Genomic DNA, 17,523 nt, shown 5'->3' on the forward strand with positions numbered 1-17,523 from the left:
ATGAATTCCATTCACAACGCTGACATCACAATCAGCCGTGTACCGCAGACACAGTATTCTCTTCAAACCTTTACTTCTTTTTAATGAAATTGACAACAGACTGAATACAGGTTGGTAAGGATTAGCAATCAAATACAGCTGGATGTGTAACTTGTGTTAATAATAAAGCAGTATATAATAGAGTTCTGGATGGTGAGTGTGCCTGTGTGAGGGTTATATCAGCACTCAGTGCTTTCAGCCTCGCTCCGTTCACTTCTACTCATGCTGATATTTGAAGTCTCTCACATGTTAGTCAGTAGTAGTTCTTCTCTCTCACACTCAATGCAGATGTGTCCTGCGCATGAAGCCAATATCTTGAAGGGTTGGGTAAAAGTCAAATGACCTTTATATGGTGGCAAACTTAGGTCACAGGGTGAGGGTGTTTTCCAAAACACTTCCAATATGAAGTCGCTTACATGAAATGGGTATTGGCAGTTTCAGTAGAGGCAGCATCGGATTTAAAATTCATACAAGCTCCCAGGGAAGCTTCATTATATCCACAGTGAAGCCTCAGTGTGGTAACCTCTATGACATCATCATGCTAGACTGGACCAACAGTGGGGCTCTAAAGCACATTTACACAAGATATCGCCTTGGATTTCATGAAGGGTCACTCATTGTGAAGTGATGAGCCTTTCCAAAGTCTTCCCTTTTTAGTGCCTTTGACAGAGATTATTGTATTGTCTTTCCTAATATACCAATGACGAGAGTTCTCCACAAATATATTACTGAAAATATTGGTTGTAACAGTCTGTAACCTGCAGTGCTGAGCTACTTTCACACAGAATGAAATACATTTGTGTACATTTTCTAAAAACTGGAAAATCTGTTTTTAGTGTGAAACAAAAAGTAATACCCAAGTTCTGTAATGTAATAAACGTTTTTTTTTTTTTTTTTTTTATTGAAATTCATTTTTAAAATAATGTAAAAGTTAATACAAAAAGGAAATCCCCTTAATAAACCAGGTTGTGATAGCGGTTCACATTCAGTGATGCAATGTGTTTTATTTACAATGAGAGATGTTCTGCATCCCCGATTAGTCTTGAAGCTCAAGGCACTGTAGATTTGTAGTAATAATGTGAATGCTAGTTTCTTCTCCATGAATGCACTGACGTGTGCTTCTTTATACACAGTTTAGTCTCAGTGCGTCCAAATTGTGCTGCAAAGCCTCGTGATTGGTCCGTGGCGTGGTGATGTCACTGTGGGAGCTGGAAGTTGTCCGTGTCCATACGAGAGGCGTCTCCTCCCAGTAACTCCACAAACTCCCAGTCTGTCGGAGGGGGCAGGTCCAGACTGCTCATCCCATGGGAAAAAATATAGCAAGCATGTCAGCAACATCCCTCCAAATAACCACTATCAGTCTGATAGGAAAGACATGTATCAATCACATAGAATAAGAAATGCAAGGATTAGTTTCATGAAAATTAGATAAGTGGTATTTAATATCTAGATTAGGAAAGCGAATGAGTTTGTATCATGGTACATTATTATTATTATTTATTTCTTAGCAGACGCCCTTATCCTGGGCGACTTACAATTGTCACATTATTTTTACATACAATTACCCATTTATACAGTTGGGTTTTTACTGGAGCAATCTAGGTAAAGTACCTTGCTCAAGGGTACAGCAGCAGTGTCCCCCACCTGGGACTGAACCCACAACCCTCCGGTCAGGAGTCCAGAGCCCTAACCACTACTCCACACTGCTTCAAAATGACTGATCTGTGTAAATGTGACATACAGGTGGATGTGGAGACAGAGACACCTCCATATAGCCATAGTCTAATACTCTCAATAACATGCTAAAGAATGTTCTTCCCAAGTTTCATCACAATTTAATATGCCCTTTTCCAGATATATAGATGCCCTCTAAAAGATCACAGTACTTCTGAAACTTGCTTTATACTGTAGCACTTAGACATTGATGGCATTGGGAAAGACTTCTAGTCAAAGCTTTTGCCAGTACTTGCATTGGGATAATGATTGTGTAAGTTCTGTAAATTGAACCAATTCTCCTGTGTGATTCTCTTATTGCTGAGACCCTGAGCTGACTCACTGGTAGTGTGCCCCTGCCTGCCCCTGCTCAGGGAAGGGCTCCAGGACTCCCTGCATCGTAGGGTTGTTCTGCATGTGGACATCTTGCTGGGGCCCTCCTGGGTATGGGAGCTGGTTATATAGCATGGGGTTCACAAAGGGGTGCTGAAACTGGCCCCTGCAAAGAGAACACAGAAATCAGAGATGCACACCCCCCACCATGCTGTCATTGTAGTGAAACAGCCACCATTATCACATGTAAGAATGTAGGACATACAGACAGACCTTATATTCCCAGATTCTGATAAAGAATTGCATTAGGAAGTTTCATCACAATAAGCGACACTCCAGATATAAGTGTGAAAGACAGACAAACAGCCCCATACACCCCCTGATTCAGGCATGTTCAATCATTTGTGCTAAAGAACGTCTTCAGCCAGTTTCATCACAGTTTGACAAGTGGTTCTCTAGATACGCATGGTGTATCTGGAATCAGCTTTCCTATTTATTCTACAAGTATGTTATCTATGTAAATTCATTGAATTTAGTAACTGTCACCAAGCAACTGCCCAGAGCTCTCATGTGAGTGTTTTACGGGACTCACGGGTGTGTGAAGAAGATGTCGTTGATCTGAGCGAGGTTCATCTGGGTGGGGGGCTCCATGGGGGTCTCGCTGGGCAGGGGTGAGGGGGCTGAGGACACCCCACCATTCCCCATGCGGGACGAGATCGGCTCCCTAAAATACACAGCACGGCAGTCAACACACTGACACACACAAATGAAGGGGTGAGTGCTTCTCTTATCTGTTGAAGGCGGGGGGGTTGAAGGGCGGTGCTGTGTTGAAGGGGTGAGTGCTTCTCTTACCTGTTGAAGGCGGGGGGGTTGAAGGGTCGTGCTGTGTTGAACGGCGTCTGGAGGTTCATCTGAGTCTGGTGGTCCAGGTCACTGGGGAGGGGGGACGGGGTGGAGGGGGCGCCCCCACCATTCCCCATGCGGGATGAACTCTGCTCCCTGAGAAACACAACCAAACACGGGGTCACACAGGCCCGCAGCACCCACAATGCAATTTGTACCATTCAAAGTTAAAATGAACTCATCAAAACTGTAGGTCATCTGCAATAAGCTCTGCGATATCTGGCATCACTAACCTTCACATTCGGTGGTCCTGACTGAATATTTGTTACCGTATCTCATTTTGGACATGCAGAGCCTGATTTAAAGAAACTAATTCTCTGATATCAGCTTTTGTAGGTTTAAACATCCTTTCTGTTTTAAACACTGTACTTGTTCTGGAAACACTCCCTGAATGTTCAGAGCGCTGTGGGTACTTCACTCATGGGGACTCGTGGGGTATTTGCTTTGTGGAATAACTACAGGACTCTATGACTGTTCATGGTGTATCGTCTACGTGAATATTTCAACAAACTCTGCTTAATGTGTATTCAGATGTGACGTATGGTGATGCCCAGTGCATATTCTTAGGTTATTTGCCAATTGTCTGTTTCATGCAGTTTATCATGATAATTAGTGGCAGATAACCAGCATCAGTCCTGAAAGCCTCTGCTGCTATCCATGGCTTTCCATGGCTTTGTTTGCTGTGCTGCTGACAGCACTGGTGGAATATGAAGTGTGACATTGAGAAACACTTCTAGTCAAAATGTTTGTCATTGAATTGAAGTTTATTTGAGTACACTATTTCTAAATGCAGCATTATTGAGAGATGAATAGTCTTGTCGTATGGCTCCTGTGTAAAAGCTCTCATTGGCACAGCACCATGGTGCCATCTCAGCACCAGACAGGGAGCTGCAGGATCCGTTCAACCCCAGCCTCCAGCACACTCACCCTGCCACTTTGGTGTGGATCGTCGCTTGAAGGTACCCATTGTTTTTGTTTGGCATAACTGTGGGGAAAAAACATGTTTAAAAGCATATTTGCAGGAGGTTCAATCATCGTTTCCTATGCGGTAACACTGTAACGCTGCCATGCCTGTGTCTATATGTGCAGGTGTAGCTGGCAGAGTTGGCAGGTCGCATGACTTGAATGGAGGGAGGAAGGCTGTTTAGTTCAGCACTTAGGATTCTCCAGACAAGCTCATAATGTCTCAAAGCCAGGCAGGCAGATACGGAGAACAATGACAATAACTCACTATTGGAGAACACATAACCACTCTGAATAATTGCACAAATAAACAGAAAAATCCAATATGCATTACCATCAATTCATCCATCTCACTTTTTCCTATTAGAAAGATGCACACGTGCATTTGCTTTTTAATGGTATTTTTTCATAGCACTTGTACACATTAAAACTGGCAGACTCTGTTTCATGCTGCACTTCCTGTTGATGGAACCAATCTGGAGCAAGCTGCTTCTGGGACGTCTGAACATTTCATTTCTTTAGACAATGACCTATCCTGAGTGCAATCAAGGGTTGCATTGAAGTATCAATACATATTCTTCTCCAAAAGCTTCAAATAAAACACCATTAAAGCATCAAATTCACCTTACCAGAATGTGTGCGCTTTCATATAGGAAAAGACTAGCACAATTCTAGCAATATATATTAGGTGAGAATGACGTTGTTAGCACCATAGAGAACCCCCCAAACTGGTTTAAAAGCATCCTCTAAGCAGAGCTGCTGTCTGGGAGTACAGTTCATGGCGCTGGCCTCACCCGTGTAGTACTTGTTGAAGGCTTCGTTCTTCGCCCGGTTGGGGTAGACAAACTGAATGAATGTGATGTCCTGAATTCGATCTCCCAGAGACCGGATCTCCAGGTCCTTCTTAGTGAATGGCTGGATATTAAGGATCTGTCGGCTTCCTGTTGGGAAACACAGCTGTGTGTTAATACAACATCGGACAGACAGACGCAGTCCTTACTGGTGAACTGTTTTCACGATCTTCCAAGAAGATGAGTTAATAGAATGCTTTACAATACTTGTTACAAATGCCTCATGTAGCTGTTTAGTTTATTATTCATCTGTTGGTAGGCTTCAGGTATGCCACACGTGTTTCCCTTTGCTAGGCTGCTGAGTTGCTCTGCAGTGTGGGTCTCGGTCAGTGCTGTACCTGTGTCAGTGGTGGTGACGTAGGCGATGGTTATCCCTCCAATCTCAGAGTCACTGAATCTCAGCAGGAAGGTTCCATCCTCGCTCTGCTGCAGCAGCAAGTGCAGGTACTGCTTCCCAATGAAACCGAAAATCAGCCTGCAGGGAGAGCCAATGAGGGATCACAATGGGTAAACAAAGAGTTTGGAGTGCCAATAAGCATGCATAACAGGTAAACAAGGAGAGGATGCGTGACTTATCAGCTAGTGATTTATTTAGCTGGCTGACAGTCGCGCATCCTTATTGAACTCGTGCAGACTGTGACCATCTCCCGAGTTAATTCATTCATTAATTGTTGCTAATCGGGAGATGGTCACTGTATATAAACCTGCAGCTCTCTACCCTGTTTATTTGTTGGGCCAACGCGCCTTTTTGTTTAGTGTGTTTTGTGTTTGTTAAACCTTTTGTTTATTTATTATTTAATAAAATAGCTGAGCGCCGTAGCACTCAATTTCACATCCGCCATCTATTATTTGGTTTCTGATACTTCCTGGTCTGTGACATCACTACCAACACGACACTGCAACAGCACTCGGTCACATGCACACAGCCCATTAGGAGCATGCCAGAATCCCTTATCCTACACACACAGACAGGCAGGCAGGCACACACACACAGGCAGGCACACAGACACACACACACACACACACAGGCTGGCGCACACACACACACAGAGGCAGGTGGACAGAGATACAGAGTTAGACATACTAAAAGAAACGTAGAGAGCAACGACAAGCATTATGACTTTGAGAAAGACTTCTGATCGAAACCAAGTTTCTTTTAGTATTTCTAAATGTAGCACTATTGAGTGTTTAATAATTATGGAAGGGACACAGACTGGAGACAGACAAACAGACACACACACAGAAACACATAGACATACGGACATCTCTGCACAGATCCACAGAGAGACATGCAGGAAGGCTGGTTACCGGTCAGTCCAGTAGTTCTTGAGATGTCTTTTGGTCAGCTCCATTACTCCGTCAAACCACTGCCAGAATGTGAAGCCTCGTCCAGGGAGCACCTCCTGCAACACACACACGCAGAGTCACACACACACAGAGTCACACACAGCATTTGTAAATGTTGTTCAACAGGCGCTTAAAATGTGGATGTGAACTTGATATTTGTTTCAGATGTACTATTACAAAAATGTACCACAGCAAATTTGCAGTGTAGTTTTGTTTTTCCCATGCTTATACTATGTATTTACTGTATAGTATTACGGCTTGCCATGTTTTTAAACATGATTTACTATGCCGTTCTGGGTTTTACTATGGGAAACATTTGATATGGATATTATCGTCATTTACTTCCTATTCATCTGATACAAGCTGACCGATACAAGGGGATAGTGTACGTACAGCACACTTTACATTGTTCCATATATCTGAAGAGCTGCGTGTCCATTTGTCATGAAGCCTGTATCTTGCTGCAGTCACTGCAGTGCGGGGCACATTGTGCTGTACTATACCTTGTTGAACTGGGACCAGGACACCATCCGGTTCTGGAAGTCTCCGCTGATATCTGGCTCGTCGAAGATCTTTTGGGCCAGGAACCGGAAGTTGTCGTTGTCAAGACGACGGGGCGTCTGAACCTCCGACATGAACTTGGTGTTCAGCGTGTCGCACATCTGCTGCCACGAGACCCTGTCAGGAACCACGAAGGGGATTCGGTCCTGCGAGGAGACACAGACAGCAGCAGTCAAGCACTGCAAAGTGTACTACAGCACAGCGAAAGCATGGTGAAGCATATGTGAGCAATCATCCCAGAGCTGTATGGTAAAGTAAAATTGAAGACCATGGCAAATCATGAGAAACGATGGTCAATGTAGAACTATGGGAAAAGCACTGAAAAATGACTGTGCAAATGTACTGTGGTTTTTAGAAGGGTACATTTGCTCTGGGTATTGTATATCACAGTTATCTTCCTCAGTCAGCCCGTCTACTCTCTCTGTCTGTATGTATGTAGAAAAGGTGGGGCTGGCAGCTGAACACGATAATAACTCAATCAATGGAGAAACATTCCAGGATGGCTCCAGAACACATTGATCAGACGCACAGTAAACTGCTTACTGTGCTTTTACCAGGTTAGCCACTCGAGGAGCCCAGAGTCGGCTAAAGATTTGGGGTAGACCGAACAGTCAACTAGTCGAATAGCAAAGTGACAGTCGACCTCACAAACTGATAGTCAAAAATCACATGTCACGTAATTGTGAAGTGATTGCATGTGATTTCAGATGGATGGTAGTGCGATTTTTAAATATAGTGCACAGACAAAGTACTATGAAACATTCACAAACAGAGCACCAGACATTATCAAATACTTCCTTGATTAATTAGGGGCGACTAGTTGATTTATTGAACTGTTTCTAAATCAGCTACTCAGGTTAGTAGTTGTTCTACCCATACTGAAGACTAAAGGAAGCTGTGTGAGCAGCATGGGAACAGCAGCTTGACGGTGCAGCTTGTGGGTGTGTGAATCGTTCTTACCATCTCAGAGAAGGCACAGTCCCACAGTATGGTGGCCAGCGCATTGTTATCCTGACTCCCATGGACAATCACCACAATGGGAAAGGAGATCACCTGAGAGAGATTCAGACACCACGACACCATCAGTGACAGTGCAGGGAAGTTATCAGTCATTTGAAATGTACTGGCCATACAAATAACACATTGTACACCCTGCCTACAGTTTAGAAATGTTTTTATTCACACATCACATCCCTGAGGCTGACAGAGGGGAGAGGAGGGGGAGAGGGAGGAGGGGGAGGAGGAGGGGTGGGGAGGGTGAGGGTGTGTGGGAGGGAGGGGGGAGAGAGAGGGAGAGGGAGGGGGAGAGGGAGGAGGAGGGGGAGGGGGAGAGGGAGGGGGGAGGGAGGAGGGGGAGTGAGGGAGAGGGAGAGGGAGGGGGAGAGGGAGAGGGAGAGGCTGGTCTCTCACCAGGATATTGTCACTGTGTACCCCTGTGGCTGACAGAGGGGAGAGGGGAGAGGAGAGGGAGAGGGAGAGGGAGAGGCTGGTCTCTCACCAGGATATTGTCACTGTGTACCCCTGTGGCTGACAGAGGGGAGAGGAGAGGGAGAGGGAGAGGGAGAGGGAGAGGGAGAGGGAGAGGGAGAGGGAGAGGCTGGTCTCTCACCAGGATATTGTCACTGTGTACCCCTGTGGCTGACAGAGGGGAGAGGAGAGGGAGAGGGAGAGGGAGAGGGAGAGGGAGAGGGAGAGGCTGGTCTCTCACCAGGATATTGTCACTGTGTACCCCTGTGGCTGACAGAGGGGAGAGGAGAGGGAGAGGGAGAGGGAGAGGGAGAGGGAGAGGGAGAGGCTGGTCTCTCACCAGGATATTGTCACTGTGTACCCCTGTGGCTGACAGAGGGGAGAGGGAGAGGGAGAGGGAGGAACAGGGACTGGGCTCTCACCTGGATATTGTAGGCCGTATCGCAGCCTGTAATGTTGATCTCAGATGAGAAAAGCAGGGCGAATTTCTCCTCTGTTACTGACTCTGAGCCCTTCCGGTCTGCACGCTTGATCCTCTTTATTGACTGGAGACACACAAAGGGAGAGATTACCCAAGCTTGAATCTGACATGTTTCATTGTCACTGTGGGTGATTGCATTATACTACCTCAGCATGAAAAGACTGAACCCAAGGGAGATATACAGGTGGCCAGTCCCCTGATCCACAGCTGAGTGTACAGCAAGAATGGTAAGATACTGGAAAATGTATATCGATATCTCTACGATAAATCATCTAAAACTAAAATGGAAAGTGTTGGGGAGTAACAGATTACATGTAATGCGTAACTGTAATCTGATTACATTTTTCAGTAACTTGTAACTGTAACGGTTACTTTTTCAGACAGGTACCGAAATCTATTAACAGATTACATTTTATGTGAAAAAAACAATGTGGTTACTTTTCATTACATTTAAAAAAGGACTACGCTAACGCATGAAATCAGAAAGTGCTTCGACAGTGCAAGTCCAGCCTTACATGTCACATGAACACACTTCTGATCATCCTGCTAGAAGAGAGTCAGAGGAGGGAACGAGGGGGTTCCACAGCTGGATCTTCAAAGGATATTTCCAGCTGCAGCCTGACCAAACCGAGAAACGAAACTGTGCCCCTGATAAGTAATTATTTGTAACTGTAACTAGTAATAATTTTGTTCAAGTAACTTATAATTGTAACTGACTGCTTTTTAAAAATAACTTCCCGAACACTGAAACAGAACCAGCACCATGGCTACCAGCTGTTCCTCTCTCTGCCTGCACACGAGCAATCAGTCCATCCAGGAATGCACAGCTTGGCAGTTTGTTGTAAATTGTTGTGATGAAACAGAAGGAAGTAGTTTTATTATGACACGTTTTTAGAATTCTTTTTAAACAGTGGAATTTCCCACTTGTGTTATAATATTGCTTCTATGAATATTGCTTTGTCTCTGTGTGTTATTCTTAGGAAGCTCCTGGGCTGCAGTACCCACCATGTTCCTGAAGGTGGAGCTGGTGCTCTTTGTAGAAGCGTTGTGATCCAAGATGGCCGAGTTGTTGATGAGCTCCCCCACGTTCTCCCTGAAAAACAAAACAGCCCTGAGCCTCTGCTGGGTGCACTGCTGATGCATTCAGACCAGTGATCCCTTCACAAACTAGCCTTCTTATCAGTGTATTATTATACAAAATAACTGCTTTTCTGTTGTCGTTCTAATTTCAAATTGTATCAGTGTTCCCATAATGTTGTTTTTATTGTTCTTTTTATATGAACAGGCTTTCTTTCTGTTACCAAAACTGTCTTATTACAATGGATTGATTATTAACTTTGTGTAAAGCATATTGGGGCCCATGTGACGTAAGGTGCTATATAAATGTGACTAAATAAATAAATAACTGGAAAAGACTGAAGAGACACATATTAAATACACTGGCCAACACTGTATAAGGCTAACAGCTATATTTGCCTTACATATTTTGATAATGGTTACAAGTTTAAGTGTTTCACTAACATTGAAACATTTAAAACTATTAACACCTCAAATGAAGTTGAACTTTGCACAGAAAAGCCTCTTCTAATCTCTTCTAAGGATAGCAGTGTTTTCAGATCACGCTCCCTCCTGCAACAATGCTGGTTTTCTGTTCCCACAATACAACATTCATTTCAATCACCAGCATTGTTGCAGGAGGGAGTGTGAACTGGATACACTGCCATGTTTAGAAGAAAAAATCTCTTTCCCCTGGCGAATGTTCCAGAGTAAAAGTTGAAAGAAGTAATCCCCTAGCTGGTTTACCTATGATGTGGAGACACAGGTGGATGGATGTACAGACAGACAGACAGACACTCCCCCTATATCTCCAGAATCTTATATTATCAATAACTTATGCAAAATAATGTTAATACCAAATGTCATGACAGTTGGATAAGTGGAGAAATGTGTGAAGCGTAAATATCCCTTCCTCAGGGCGTTTGACCCCCAGTGGCAGACAACTGCATCGCTATTACATTTCAGGACTCTTACGTGAGGGAGCCAGGTTGGGACAGGTTTCTAGCCTGAGATTCTGTGATGATCTGAGCCTTCACCACCGCTGGTTTCCCGGAGTTCATCCTCTCCCCCAGCAGGAACCTCACTGTGGTGGAGAACTTGGACTGGGTCTTAATCACCTGAGGAGGCTGTTTATCCACTAGCAGAGCGCTACAGAGACACAGCAACACACGGTCAGAGGCACCCGCTCCAGCTGAGAACTGACCACACTCATGGTCAAAAGCTGTCTGAGAAGCAGTGAGCAGGCCGCTTGTAACATATGCATTTGAGATTCTAAATTATTCTAAAAATAGAATTTCTATTAAAACAATGGATTCATAAACAGAGCACTACATGATTTATTCAGATGTTTTTAAAGAAGCATCTCGTGGACTATTTATCTCTGATTAATCATTGCTGGTTCTAGCTCTAGTGTGCAGCCCCTGTGTGTGTGTGTGTGTGTGTGTGTGTGTGTGTGAGTGTATCTCTAGTGTGCAGCCCCTCTGTGTGTTTGTCAGTGCTGAAGGTTTCTTACCTCTGTATGAGTGTCTTAAGCAGCAGGGCTAGTTTCTCTTGCTGCTCTCTGAAGGGCTCCGCTCCAGACTCTCTCCCCGCGATGATCATCTCCTGGTTCAGCTGAATGTTGATCGTCAGGAGCTGCTCACAGCTGCAGGACACACACACACAACACAAACCAGTCACACTATCTTCTAAGCTGCAATATCGATGCTGCAGGGCAGTGGTATTAAACCTGCTGAGCTCTCCCTGGGATCTACAGTACTGTGCAAAAGTTTTAGGCAGGTGTGAAAAAATGATGTAAAGTAAGAATGCTTTCAAAAATAGACATGTTAATAGTTTATATTTATCAATTAACAAAATGCAAAGTGAGTGAACAGAAGAAAAATCTACATCAAATCAATATTTGGTGTGACCACCCTTTGCCTTCAAAACCGCATCAATTCTTCTAGGTACACTTGCACACAGTTTTTGAAGGAACTCGGCAGGTAGGTTGGCCCAAACATCTTGGAGAACTAACCACAGTTCTTCTGTGGATTTAGGCAGCCTCAGTTGCTTCTCTCTCTTCATGTAATCCCAGACAGACTCGATGATGTTGAGATCAGGGATCTGTGGGGGCCATACCATCACTTCCAGGACTCCTTGTTCTTCTTTACGCTGAAGATAGTTCTTAATGACTTTCGCTGTATGTTTGGGGTCGTTGTCATGCTGCAGAATAAATTTGGGGCCAATCAGATGCCTCCCTGATGGTATTGCATGATGGATAAGTATCTGCCTGTACTTCTCAGCATTGAGGAGACCATTAATTCTGACCAAATCCCCAACTCCATTTGCAGAAATGCAGCCCCAAACTTGCAAGGAACCTCCACCATGCTTCACTGTTGCCTGCAGACACTCATTCATGTACCGCTCTCCAGCCCTTCGGCGAATAAACTGCCTTCTGCTACAGCCAAATATTTCAAATTTTGACTCATCAGTCCAGAGCACCTGCTGCCATTTTTCTGCACCCCAGTTCCTGTGTTTTCGTGCATAGTTGAGTCGCTTGGCCTTGTTTCCACGTCGGAGGTATGGCTTTTTGGCCGCAAGTCTTCCATGAAGGCCACTTCTGACCAGACTTCTCCGGACAGTAGATGGGTGTACCAGGGTCCCACTGTTTTCTGCCAATTCTGAGCTGATGGCACTGCTGGACATCTTCCGATTGCGAAGGGAACTAAGCATTATGTGTCTTTCATCTGCTGCAGTAAGTTTCCTTGGCCGACCAGTGCGTCTACGGTCCTCAACATTGCCCGTTTCTTTGTGCTTCTTCAAAAGAGCTTGGACAGCACATCTGGAAACCCCTGTCTGCCTTGAAATTTCTGCCTGGGAGAGACCTTGCTGATGCAGTATAACTACTTTGTGTCTTGTTGCTGTGCTCAGTCTTGCCATGGTGTATGACTTTTGACAGTAAACTGTCTTCAGCAACCTCACCTTGTTAGCTGAGTTTGGCTGTTCCTCACCCAGTTTTATTCCTCCTACACAGCTGTTTCTGTTTCAGTTAATGATTGTGTTTCAACCTACATATTGAATTGATGATCATTAGCACCTGTTTGGTATAATTGTTTAATCATACACCTGACTATATGCCTACAAAATCCCTGACTTTGTGCAAGTGTACCTAGAAGAATTGATGCTGTTTTGAAGGCAAAGGGTGGTCACACCAAATATGGATTTGATGTAGATTTTTCTTCTGTTCACTCACTTTGCATTTAGTTAATTGATAAATATAATCTATTAACATGTCTATTTTTGAAAGCATTCTTACTTTACAGCATTTTTTCACACCTGCCTAAAACTTTTGCACAGTACTGTACATGGAAATCGGTCTACATGAGCCTTTATTTTGCAGTTATCTGTATTGCATGATACCACAGAATCAGAGGCTACTGCATGCAGGCTACCAGCACAGCCTTCATACTTGCAGGGCAGAAAAGGGTTAACTTTGAACTTTGTTTTAGCCACCTATCCAAACATCCAAGAACATCACTGTAGTTCTTCATGCACACAGAGATGAATAGAGAAATTCGAGCCGATTTGTTTCCCTATCGCACAGAGATGGATTCCCTGTAAGTGAAGCTTATCATTAAATAAATTACCAGGCTGATAAGATCAATCAAGCCTCAACTCTATGCAAATCTCATTGTGAGACCATTCATTTTGCATTACCAAGAGATCTTCAATGGCAGTGCTGACATTAACCAAACTGTAATTTGCGGGCCAAGAAATAAAAAGGCTTACTGTAGCTTTTGTTTTAAACATGAGTCGTTACTAGCTTTTAAAAAACATGCAAAAGACGAGTCTGGAATCCTTGAAGGTACATGTCCTCATGCTAGTAGTGGATTTCCATAGCTACCACTTCCTAGTTTACCCCTAACTAAACCTGCTTAGGTCGAGCCTAAACAGCAAGTTTATTAGAGTTAGAAGAGAACACTGTGTTCATGCAATCAAATTTACTGTTCCATACACACTGTACTTGTTTGATCAGCTGTCTGGATTCTTTTCTGATTTTAGAGCGATGTCATTGAGAAGTCAAGGCAGAAGAAGCTCCAGGTAGTTATGCAAATCCATCACCCGGAATGGGGAAAAGAGAAATCAGAAGTTCTTCTGGCTGAAGTTGCTGGGCTTTCAAAACAGTTCAAAGCACAAAGCACTGGGCTTTTATAAAACATTCCTTATGGAAAAATTCTTTAACGTCAGGGAGGATTCTTTGATCTTTCAATCTCCATCCTCTCTACACCCAGGGGTTCCACAGCGGGTGAGAGCAACCAGCCCCTGGACAACAAAGACCAGCCCTATAGGTGTCTGCTTTCAGCTCACCGGGTTCCTGGCAAGCTGCGACTGTCTAGCGACAGAGCCAATGCTCCCTGTAGAACCCCAGCAAAGACCGACAACCAGGAACCAGAGCACCAGAGCCAATGCGATGCTCCCTCTGGAAACCTCAGTGAAGACCAGCCACTCCACACAGCCAGGAACCTGCACTCCCCAGACTATGTGACTGATAATATAAAAACATGAAACGCCCTCACCAGTTTTGCAGTGAGGACAGGTTATCACTGAAGGGTGCTCCGATGGTAGAGAGGTGCTGCTGTCGTTTCCAGCTCTGAATGTGCAACTCCACTTGTTGCTGGGTCTGTTCCAGAGTGTGTACTGCCTCCTGGATCAGCTGGATCCGTTTCTGTAGAATACAGCACAAGAGGAACAAGTGAGACACTGAACCAGAGAGCCAGATTACTGCAGGGACAGCTGGGTCCTCCTGTAGGAGAGCTCACACTAAGTATTTATTATAGAGTTTAGAAACAGCTCACAATATCAGGGATTAGTAACCAAAATGTAGTCCCGGATGTTGTGAGCTGTTTTTAAACTATTAGAAATCTTACTCCTACACTGGGGGGGGGGGGGGGGAGGTCACAAATGGAGGGAAGGGGATACAGCACAGGGGAGCAGGGTACAGCACAGGGGAGCTGGGTACAGCACAGGGGAGCAAGGTACAGCACAGGGGAGCAAGGTACAGCACAGGGGAGCTGGGTACAGCACAGGGGAGCTGGGTACAGCACAGGGGAGCTGGGTACAGCACTGGGGAGCAGGGTACAGCACAGGGGAGCAGGGTACAGCACAGGGGAGCAAGATGCAGCACAGGGGAGCAGGGTACAGCACAGGGGAGCTGGGTACAGCACAGGGGAGCAAGGTACAGCACAGGGGAGCAAGGTACAGCACAGGGGAGTAAGGTACAGCACAGGGGAGCAGGGTACTGGGTCTTCTGGTTCAAGTCAATAGGGGAAGCAGCTAATTGATTAATGGCAGAAAAAATATGGTGGAGGGGTGGGACAATTTCACCCTCCAGTTGAAATGACCTAGGAAGCGCAAGACCACCTGAAACTAAAGTAAACCAGGTATCCTTTTGTAAATAGAGATTTGTGCGATAACATGCGAGACACATATTACAAATGGGATAGCATCTTCCAAATACATGGCATATCTCCTAATGAAGTGTTTTCTTCTTTACAGTCACTTTGTCTCATGTTCTATTTCAGTCATCATGTTCTGGCTGTCTAAGTACAGCTGGTACACCAGAGTGTAACCATTAACCTGCCCCCTGAAACACTGTCTCCAGTGAATGTAAGAAATACAACTGGACCATAATGACATTTTAAACATAGGGTGAGAAATGATCACGATAATCTAAATAATCTCAAATTATGTTTGAACTCCTATAAATAGGACTTTCTCCATAGTTATTCTCTTACACATTCTTCTGGGAGCAAAGGAATAATCTCCACTCCTGATTCCTCTCAAATGATGTCTGTAATTACATCACAGGTGCTGACAATTGAAAACAAAGGAAAACCCCAGAAAGCTGACCACATCACTGTCTATTCATAGCACCTCCATCCCTAACTGTTTCATATGAAATATACTGCCTTTTGCCTATCCAACAATAGAACTATTATATCTTGATCAATCGTTGCACAGTTATCACACTGTGAAAGTAGCAGCTGCCTAGGAATAACACAGCTAGTCTCTGATCAGCTGCAGGTGTTAAACTCTGGTGCAACGTGGTCATTTACATTTACGGAACTGAAGCAACCACAATCTTGAACACCGGCCTCTTATCGATCAACAGTAATCATTTTTGTCAAATAATTTATTTTTAATACATTTCCTTTCATAAGTGAAAGCAAAATATAGGGTTTGTGTGAAACGGTTTAGATAGCAAAATAGACACAGTGGAAATGAAAGGTACACGGTGTTCTTTATTGAAGGCTTTCCCTTTGTTTCTCCAGGAACTAGACTGCACTCCCCTGACTGTGTGACTCACCCTGCACACCACGCGGCCGTGCCTTTGCCAGGGCAGACCCTCGGGGACCCCTGCGCTCCCCTGACTGTATGACTCCCCCTGCACACCACGCGGCCGTGCCTTTACCAGGGGAGACCCTCGGGGACCCCTGCGCTCCCCTGACTGTGTGACTCCCCCTGCACACCACGCGCCCGTGCCTTTGCCAGGGCAGACCCTCGGGGACCCCTGCGCTCCCCTGACTGTATGACTCCCCCTGCACACCACGCGGCCGTGCCTTTACCAGGGCAGACCCTCGGGGACCCCTGCGCTCCCCTGACTGTGTGACTCACCCTGCACACCACACGGGCGTGCCTTTACCAGGGCAGACCCTCGGGGACCCCTGCGCTCCCCTGACAGTATGACTCCCCCTGCACACCACAATAGAGATGACAGGAGAGCCAGTGAATGACTCTTTACATACAGGAGCTCACCTCAGCGAATGCTTGGCTCTTGAACTCATCCTGCTGGATTCGGTTCTGCAGGTTGTTGCAGCTCTCAGGTAGGTTCTGATCCAGCATGCTGTTCTGTATCGCCTGGGCTGGGAAACAAGACAAGCAAGACAAGCAAGAGTCCATATCATCGGAGCACTATGAAAAGGAACACCTTTAAAAAACAGTCAGGCAGAGACACGTGTTGGCTAGTGTCTTCTTCAGATGCTTCTGAAGTAGCTAGGAGTTAAAGACGTTGTGGGATCACAAATAAAATTCGACAACATTGTTTTGTTCTCGTTGCAACAAGTGATGAACCAGTGTGGTATAACTCATGATTATGAAGGTTGTGTTGTAGTGCCCTTGGTTAGCACTCCTTGAACGGTACCTTGTAGGGAGTCGTAGTTCTGCTTTTCCCAGTTCATGCTCTCCTGAAGATGGTGAATCTCTTTGCGGCAGTTCTGAACCTCCCCGACCCTTAAAGCCAGCCTCTCGATGGCCCTGTGTCTCTCTCTGTCATCACCCTGCTTCCCTCCTGCAGTTGAGGGTGCAGGCAGAGGGGAGGGGGCTGGCGACAGGGCTGGAGAGCCAGCCTGAGGGAGCTGTCCTGGAACCCCCAGACCTGGGAAGTTCTGCAGAGAGAGACACACTTGAAAACAACATCCAACACAGTGCTGTACATGAACTCAGTGAGAACCGTCAGGAGGGCTGAGCTGACACTGACTCGGAATTGCCTTCATGAGGTATTGATCGGCAGGTATTCAATAAATCGATTCATTAATGTGTTGATTTCAAAACACAAAAAGCAGTCCTTCCCTCACCTGTACAACTGAGTGCCAATCAATGACAATTGACTGAGTGTTTTAAAAGTTTATTGGAAGTGAAATTTCCATTTCTTTACTGCTGTACTGAGGCAGTAAAAATATCAGCGCCCTGGATGAGCAGAAAATTAGTTTCCAAATCGGCTTTTAAAACACAGTGCGGAAGTTAATTGCCACTGATTGGTACGCAATTGTA

The 17,523-nt window shown here is 45.1% G+C and overlaps 1 protein-coding gene across 1 annotated transcript in view; it reads right to left on the reverse strand.

Annotated features, from left to right (window-relative positions):
• Window positions 1-65: 65 nt before the first annotated feature.
• Window positions 66-17,523, reverse strand: part of LOC117401020 (signal transducer and activator of transcription 5B) — a 49,896-nt gene continuing 32,438 nt past the window's right edge. The window contains exons 5-21 of the mRNA XM_034001411.3: window positions 16,895-17,138; window positions 16,510-16,616; window positions 14,271-14,419; window positions 11,228-11,359; window positions 10,690-10,863; window positions 9,664-9,751; window positions 8,600-8,722; window positions 7,671-7,763; window positions 6,653-6,856; window positions 6,111-6,205; window positions 5,141-5,277; window positions 4,746-4,892; window positions 3,916-3,973; window positions 2,938-3,084; window positions 2,678-2,809; window positions 2,096-2,251; window positions 66-1,332 (exon numbers count right to left, since the gene is read on the reverse strand). Coding sequence (XP_033857302.2) covers window positions 1,236-1,332; window positions 2,096-2,251; window positions 2,678-2,809; window positions 2,938-3,084; window positions 3,916-3,973; window positions 4,746-4,892; window positions 5,141-5,277; window positions 6,111-6,205; window positions 6,653-6,856; window positions 7,671-7,763; window positions 8,600-8,722; window positions 9,664-9,751; window positions 10,690-10,863; window positions 11,228-11,359; window positions 14,271-14,419; window positions 16,510-16,616; window positions 16,895-17,138 — 2,283 coding nt within the window. The 3' untranslated portion in view covers window positions 66-1,235. The remainder of the gene's footprint in view (window positions 1,333-2,095; window positions 2,252-2,677; window positions 2,810-2,937; window positions 3,085-3,915; window positions 3,974-4,745; window positions 4,893-5,140; window positions 5,278-6,110; window positions 6,206-6,652; window positions 6,857-7,670; window positions 7,764-8,599; window positions 8,723-9,663; window positions 9,752-10,689; window positions 10,864-11,227; window positions 11,360-14,270; window positions 14,420-16,509; window positions 16,617-16,894; window positions 17,139-17,523) is intronic.

This window comes from Acipenser ruthenus, chromosome 45 (genome assembly GCF_902713425.1).
Source record: "Acipenser ruthenus chromosome 45, fAciRut3.2 maternal haplotype, whole genome shotgun sequence".
Taxonomy (NCBI): Eukaryota; Metazoa; Chordata; class Actinopteri; order Acipenseriformes; family Acipenseridae; genus Acipenser; species Acipenser ruthenus.